This window comes from Brassica napus, chromosome C8 (genome assembly GCF_020379485.1).
Source record: "Brassica napus cultivar Da-Ae chromosome C8, Da-Ae, whole genome shotgun sequence".
In the NCBI taxonomy this organism is placed as follows: Eukaryota; Viridiplantae; Streptophyta; class Magnoliopsida; order Brassicales; family Brassicaceae; genus Brassica; species Brassica napus.
This window is the reverse complement of record NC_063451.1, coordinates 30,101,950-30,109,904: the sequence shown is the minus strand read 5'-3', so window position 1 is coordinate 30,109,904 and position 7,955 is coordinate 30,101,950. Positions and strand designations below refer to the sequence as shown.

The 7,955-nt window shown below is 37.9% G+C and overlaps 1 protein-coding gene across 1 annotated transcript; it reads right to left on the bottom strand.

Annotated features, from left to right (window-relative positions):
* Window positions 1-2,803: 2,803 nt before the first annotated feature.
* LOC106431171 (protein NLP4) lies at window positions 2,804-6,431 on the bottom strand. Its single transcript, XM_013871979.3, has 5 exons — window positions 6,099-6,431; window positions 5,157-5,949; window positions 5,034-5,081; window positions 3,703-4,555; window positions 2,804-3,621 (listed from the first exon to the last, which is right to left on the bottom strand). The coding sequence occupies exons 2-5, from the start codon at window positions 5,892-5,894 to the stop codon at window positions 2,921-2,923; spliced, it is 2,340 nt and encodes a 779-aa protein (XP_013727433.2). The 5' UTR covers window positions 5,895-5,949; window positions 6,099-6,431; the 3' UTR covers window positions 2,804-2,920.
* Between the last annotated feature and the right edge of the window lie 1,524 nt (window positions 6,432-7,955).

The window sequence follows — 7,955 nt, the reverse complement described above, 5'->3', positions numbered from 1 at the left end:
TCTCATAACCTCCACTTGTATCGATATCCTGCACCTCTGATGATCTGAGCATCCTCCAGCTTCAAAGACACAGTATGCTTGTGGGAACTTCCTCAACCAAACTTCATTCATCAATGTTCGGTCAATCTTCTTACAAATCACTCCATTGTCCCTTTTATTACACCACGTGAATCTCGGACCTTGGTAAGACATATCCATTAGAGAGCACTAGTTCACCACTTCTAGGAATTCTCTCATACCCGCAGAGTCGTGAGAAGCCGTATGTTCCGAGTGCTCCACCCCACTCAAAATCTCGTTGAAATCCCCAAACACCAACCATGGAGACTTTTGAAAGAAAGGCGAGTCCTGATGAGCCTTTAAGTCTTTCCAGAGCTCTTTCCTCTCCTCAGCCAAATTGAAACCATATACGAAAGAACAAAAGATCTCCTCTGTCATTCCATCCAAGAGAATCGAACAAGTGATCATATGTGCGCTTTGGAACCATGGAGTGACTCTCACCTTCGGACTCCATATAATCCAAATTCTTCCCAGCCGATGATGATCATAATTTGTAATTGCAGACCAGTTCGGGAAAACCAAATCCAAAATCCTTTTAGCTTTGTTTTCTTTCACCCTTGTCTCTATCAAACACCCAAATTGAAATCCACACTTCCTCACCCAATCCTTAACTACTTTATGCTTAGATGTTTTGTTGAACCCCCTGATATTCCAGAAGAATCCAGACATTATTGATGACGACGAGTATTTTTTTTATTCAGCTCGCTTGGACCAGGATCCTACGCTTTCTGAACAGACTTATCACCCAAAAACATATGCTTTACTTTTGAGTCTCTTGGAAGGGACTGGCGCGGAACCACAACTTCCTCCTCCTTGATCTCCACTCTCTCGGGGGAGTTCACTTCCTCGATCTGCGGCTCTGTATTATCCTCCTCTCCTCCAGTAATTTCTCCCTCCTCCTCTGAACTCAAGACCGAGAACCGTGAGTTGGAGAGTATAGATACTTGAGCCATCTCCAAGGCCTTACCTCTAGTAGCTGAAGATCTACTTGCTTTCGCAGGCGACACATCCAACCAGTCATTCTCCGTCTGCTCTTTTGTATCCACTTGTACTCCTACTGCCTCAGGAGCAACCTTGTTCAAAGAGATTTCAACGTTAACTTCTTCCGCTTCCACTTCTCCTAAATCCAGAGCGGCGTTTGTTTCTCCTTGCTCTTCCTCTATATTTCTCTCTACCAATTCATTTCTCACTTCCAAGCTCTCATTTTGTCTCTCAGCCAGATCTGGGTTAATTTCCAAAACCTGCTCCACCGCCTCCTTGGCCTTTAAGTTTTCCTCCCTTCTCACACCTTCCCTATCTTTCTGCACTTCCAAGTCTTCCCTTTGCTCTTCTCTGTTTGTTGGGCACACTTTGTGACCCCACTTCCCACAACTTAGACACTTTGCTGGCAACCACGGGTAGATGTACTCCACCAAAATGTCTTGGCCCTGAACGTTAAAGTTCATCTTTCGTGGCAAGTCCTTAGTGAGATCAGCTTTCACAAAGATCGTCGCTACCTCCAGGTTCAAACACTGAGCTGTTTCCGGGTGAAGCCTCACCGGGCTACCAACAGGACTGGCGACGAAGCTAAGTCCTTGCCAGGAGAACAAGTTCAAAGGCACATTTTTCAGATGTACCCACATTGGGATTGATTGCGCCGGAGCCTTTTCCTTCTCTGCCACCGGCGACCACTTTGTCATAACCACCGGAACGCCCGCGAGGTTCCACATGCCTCTCCGGAGATTCCTGTTTCTGTCTGCCTGATTCATAATCCTGAACTTCATCGTAGTTGCATCCACCTCAAAAACATCAATCATTTTTGTTGGATTGTGGGAGAAGGAACAGAGAAGGTATCGATCCTAGCACACTGTCACTACGTCAATTCTCCTCTGGTAGCAGAGGGCCTGGCGCTACGGGAAGCACTGCAATTCTGTTTTGAGAAGAACATCCGGCAATTACGATGTGAAACAGACTCACTCCTACTGGTCAACGCACTCAATTCAGGGCAACAAGTAACAGAAATCTATGGCATCGTGGCTGACATAGGCTGTCTTTCTTTAGCTTTCGATTCTATCTCCTTTTCTTGGATTCAACGAAATAGAAATAGAGAGGCTGATGTTTTGGCAAAGCAAGCCCTCTGGAATGAAGCATGTGTAATGGCTCCCATAAACATTGGAGTTTAAAGTTCTATTCGAATGAAATATGATGTTACAAAAAAAAATAGAAACTTGAGTTATTTTTGTTTGGTTTTTCAGCCAAATTATCATATCCCAGCTTGGTATGAGAACATATATACACCAAAATATTGTAATAAAATATGAGCTTCAAGTAATATGTATGTATGTTATATCAATTTTAAAAGAATAAAGTCTATGTACTTCACGGTCTCTTATGAAAATGAAACATATTGCTAGACAAAGTGTTCAACCCCAAGCTCTCTGATTTTGGACAAGCTAAACTCGGGCATGTAGGAGATTGAACTCATGTCTCCACCAGAGTCATGGGAACTTACGGTTGCTGACTTACTGTGCTCCAGAGTACGCAATGAGCGGGAAACTAGCCGTTAAATCAGATATATACTGCTTCGGTGTAATCTTGCTTGAGCTGGTTGCTGGAAGGAAAGCCATTGACTTGAGTCAAAAAAGCAAAGCGGGGAGAATCTTGTTGCTTGGGTAAGTAAAGTTGTAAAACCGGATTAAACCGGACCTACTCTTCTACATCTTCATCACAAATCAAACTTATTTTTAAGTTTTGTGTTCTGTAGAAATGTGTAAAGAATATATATAATTTGGTACATGTTTTAAAAAAAAAAAATCTTATACTTATTTTTCCTACAATGTATAAGAATATGACAATTATGAACAGTTGTAAACATTAAAAAAGGTCATTGCCATGAATTGTAACAATGAGAAGAAACATGAAGCAGAAGCTTAATGGTATGACTCCGTGTGGTACTGCAGACACTTGCACACTCTTCTACATCTTCATCACAAGTCAACAAAACCCATTCATTATCTTCATCTAAGTACTTTAGATCACACCTGCTCATATCCTCTATGCTAAACCGCTTCCCTATCTCCCACAGTAGATCACTTAACCTGCGCGAGTTCCCCATCCGAAACCTGATCTTCTCTTCTCCATAGCTAACTTTAATCCTCAGAAAGTCATTATCTAGAGATGACAATGACAAGTTGGTACTTTGAGGGATTTTTTCTAAACTAGAAAGAGTCAATACACCTCCTCCTACATCAGTTGTTGTTGTTGTGTCGCTGTTTAGTTGGGTTTCGCTGGAGCAACATTGGCTGGAGCTTGAACTGTGACTGTATGGGGAAACAGGTGACTTTGAAAGCTGCAATGGCTGTGGAGAAAGAGAGGTTTTGCCTTGTAGGGATGGTTCCTGTGACGAGGCTAAGTTAGGGAAGTTTGCGAAGAAGGAGCCAATGGGAAGAAGACCTGAAACACCTTCAACAGAATCAATCACTCGTTGGATCTTCTGAAGAGAATGTCCCACTTTCTTGATCTTTCTTGAAGGCCATCTCTGTATACCATGTTGCCTGCATATTCTCTTCAACGTCGTTGGACAAACTGACAAGAAAACAAGAGAATCAATCTTATGACTTTTATGAATAAACTGAACCGAAAACATTAGAGCAGAATGCTGCTTACCACCGATGTTCTTGGCTGCATCTTTCAGACTCCCTGCGAAGTGCTGTCGAAGAACATCAAATGTGATCGTCTTCTCAGCTTTTGTACGCTTTGTCTCAGCCATCTTACTAGAGAAAGTGCTGCTCTCATTGATATTAGAGTCTCTGGTGTAACCAAAACCTCTTTTCAAACCAAACTCATCACTTGCCTTGTCTCCCACGTCAAATATTAATCCAAGATTCTCTGGATTATTACTTTGGTGTAACCAATCTTTGGTATGTTCAGATGTGATCTCTATCTTTGGCGTCACTATCACTTCACTCTCATCTTCTAGCTCCTTATCTGTAACAATCCTTAAGCTTCTAGGCACATGAGCCATAATAGTTGAAAGAGCGTTCAATATTTTCCTCTGCTCCTCTACATCACCACAGTCTTTAGGCAAAAAGAACTCCAAGACGAAATCAACAGAGCCAGTGTGAATGCAGCGTAGGCGTATTGCAACCGAGCCATGCAAACCAAAAATATTAGCATGGTGAGAGAGAGGGTACTCAGACTTCTTGTAGTTAGAGACATCAGGTGAAAAGCAAGGTCCATTGGTCAAGAAGGCTTGTCCTGCAACTCCTTGTCCTTTCAAGAGGTGATGCTCAGAGCAGGCTTCATGGAACTCACGGACTGTTGGATCACCAAGATAGCATGCATCATCAATGGTTGACACGCAGTGGATGTAGTTCTCATCGTTGTGACGGCACCCGCTTTTGCTTTGATGAAGACAAGAGACCCATGTCTGAGCTAGAGGGAGTTTATGTGTCTCACAAGCACATCTCAAGAGGTTTCTGATTTCTGGTAATGCAGCTTTGTAGGATAAGTCACATCCCTGACATAAAAGAAACAATATGGTTTAGGCTCTATTTGGTTTTGTATATGTTGTTCGTTTAGACACTATTATATCAGCATCTAAATATTGTATATGCATGCAAAATCTATAATAACTAAAATATCTTTCAAAATTAAAAAATGCAAATTGTAGATGTATTATTTTCATCTAAAGATCTAAAATATCAAAATACACTTCAATCCAAATACAAAAATTAATTAAATTAGTTATTGTAATTATTATATGGTATTTTTAAATAGGAAAATAGTGTTTTTCCTCTAAAACCACAATTTTTTAGTTTTCCTGTATTTTCTCGCTAAAATTATAAAATCATATTCTTCGCTAAAATCGTAAAATCGAATTTACTCACCAACACTGTAAAATTGTATTTCTCCTCAAAATCGGAAAATTGCGTACGAAATCGCGTTTTACACACCAAAACAAGAACCTAAAGAACATGTGTACCTTCTTTGATTACCTTTAGAGAAGGTGGAATCTGAACTTCAGTGCTCCTAAGATCAACTGCCTGTGAAACAAAATTACCTTTTAGAGAAACCATTTCAATAGCAAAAGCAGAAAGGTTTTAGAGAAGGACACAAACCTGAAGTGCTCTGCAGATACTCTCAAGCTCAGGTGCTAGTTTAACCATCTCTGTAGTCATTACAACCTCAATAACACCCAAACAAACCTTACTCCCTTGCTCAAACACCGGAATGGCCAGCGTTCCACGGACATCACAGTCCTGAGCGTGATGGACTCTAGGATACTCCTCGCTCCTGAAAAACCTAACATCAGGAGTCCATTCAGGAAGCCTCCCCAAGAAAACCCTTCCAGGCAAACCAGCTAAGGCCTTGGAATCATCTTTCTCAGCGGAGAAGTGATAGTTCACAGAGACCTCTCTATAGTTTGCTAGTCTCTGACATGTAGGATCGTGGCTATAAGGTTGTTCTCTTGTGGTCAAAACTCTCTTACCACCTCTGTTAACCGGAACCCACAACTGTATTAGTGAGCCTCTCTCTGTCGTGTAATCTCTAATGTGTTCAACAGCTTGGACCAGTCTCTCAGTAATAGAAGAACCACCACCACCTGGTCCAATCCACCACCTTTTGTTCCATGGAAACTCATCAAGACTTGCGCAATCCTGACCGTACGTCTGAGATACTACTTCTGATGTGCAGATAGATGATGTATCTTGAGTTGGAGGCCACTTGAAGGAAGATGGATCAAAAGGGCTAACAGATCCATCTGTTGTCTCTAACCAGCAGCCATCTAGTAGCAATCCATCCATGAACTCAGTGTCCATAACCGTGTTCTCAGTTTGGAGAAGACTATCTTCCATAGATATGTAATTTGCTTTGTTGGTTCAGCTACTTCCAATATCAATGTAGCAGCAGCTGAAAAAAACGAAGCATCCCTTTTTCAAGAAAGTTTCACAAACATACAAGAACGAACTTCATGCTAATCAACTTTCTTCTTAATGAAAAAACAAACCTATAAAGCTTTAGAAGATAGATTAGAACAAGAGGAAGAAAAATAAACTCACAGAATAAAGATATACTCGAAAATTCCTTCCTCAAGTGGGGTTTTAAACTCCCTCTTATGAACTGAAGTTTCTTACAACTTGTTGTCTGAGATATAAGGAACAGAAATCTCAAACTAAAGGAAAAGAAAGCTGTGAAGATGTCTGATGGATTATGTCTCCGATGATGAAGATGAAGACGAAGATGAAAATGAACAAAAAAGAATTAAAAAGATTAATTGGAAATATGGATATTTGTGAATTTTGTTGAGAAATTTGTTTTGGTTTCATTTACAGAGCATTTCACTCTATATTCCAACAGGAGGAGATAGACACTTTGGAGAGAGAGAGAGTAGGGAATATCTATTTATGTTGATTTAACAAGATAGAATATCTACGAGAAAAATACAAAAATAACATTAAATCAAATTTTTGTTCTTAAACTAGCATTTAAGTTCAAAAGTCACAAAAATAGCATTTAATGTTTTATCAAAAGTCACAAACTTAGGATTTAGAGTTAAAGGGTGGGGTTTAGGATTTAGGGTTTAGAGTTTAGGGTTTAGGGTTTAAATTTTAGGGTTTAAGGTTTAGAGTTTAGGATTTATAGTTTAGAGTTTAGGGTTTAGAGTTTAGGGTTTATGGTTTAGAGTTTAGGGTTTAGGGGATAATATTTCAAATTTTAAAAAATAAAAAAATTAAAATTTTCAAAAGATAAAAGGCTATTTTGGTCATTTTAGTTTTTAATTGCTATTTTTGTGATATAAACTTATAAAGTTGATATTTTGGAGATTTGCCTAATATCTATTTATGTTGATTTAACAAACGTCACGTAGAGAGAATCAGAGAATCAGAGAATCTCACCAATAATCATTTGATATTAAAAAAGAAAATATAATTTATCTGGAATATCTGTTCACTTGATTTGACAACAATGCTGAAATATCTTTTATTTAGCGAAATAAACAATGATGAACTACACTGCTTGTTTATATGTTAGTTAAATCAGTGATAGAATAAGATTCCACAAAATTTTGAAAAATTCAACTATAATAGCTGATCGTATCTTTAAAATATACCATATTTAATATCACCAATTTGTTTAAAAAGTTATATATTTGGAGAATGATTCTTCTAACATTTCATTGTGGACTTGTGGTGATGACTAAAGCGAATCAATTGCCATTTTCAGACCCTTGTTGCCAAATGGGGAAGTTAACAATAATTATCTATGTTTATAGTTGTCCATCGAAATAGATTATTTTGCTACATGTTGATATATCTCTTAATTCTATAACTATAGCTAGAGAATCAAAGATTCTTAAACGCTATTATAATGCAGTTTTATAACAAAAGTAAAGAAAAAGAAACGAGTGGGGGAGTAGGCTCTTCCTTTAACCTGGTTATAACTTTTTTAATCAAATTGATAGTATAGAATAGTTCGGTAAAACGAAAGTTTATAATATATGTGTGTTAGTGGAGAGTATATATTGTCCAACCAGTACCGTTTTTGCCTTGTCAATATGTAGATGCTGCTAACTTTTTGTTAGGCAACACTCTTGATTAATATTCCCTATTTTTTCAGACATATATGCAATTATTTTTTAAAAATATATTTTATGCAAAATATTGTTAAAATACATATTAAAAATATTCAACTATTTTTTTTGTCATCAAGATATATAGACTCATACTGACTCTGTTGAAATATTCAACTATTTATAAAATAAATTGTAAATTAGAGAATAAAATATCATTAGTTACATATTTTGATAAAATTAAAATCACCTAAAGATATAAAACATTTTAAATATTGAAACATTATAAATTTTCTTAAGACATTTATATTTCAAAACAAAGAGTATATTTTGTATTTTTATAGTT

Bases quoted from the DNA above. Each gene is read 5' to 3' on its own strand.
- LOC106431171 (XM_013871979.3), bottom strand. From the start codon at position 5,894: ATGGAAGATAGTCTTCTCCAAACTGAGAACACGGTTATGGACACTGAG. The intron at 5,082-5,156 runs GTTTGTGTCCTT...TTTGTTTCACAG, and splicing joins GTATCTGCAGAGCACTTCAG to GCAGTTGATCTTAGGAGCAC. The intron at 4,556-5,033 runs GTAATCAAAGAA...CTTTTATGTCAG, and splicing joins AGATTCCACCTTCTCTAAAG to GGATGTGACTTATCCTACAA.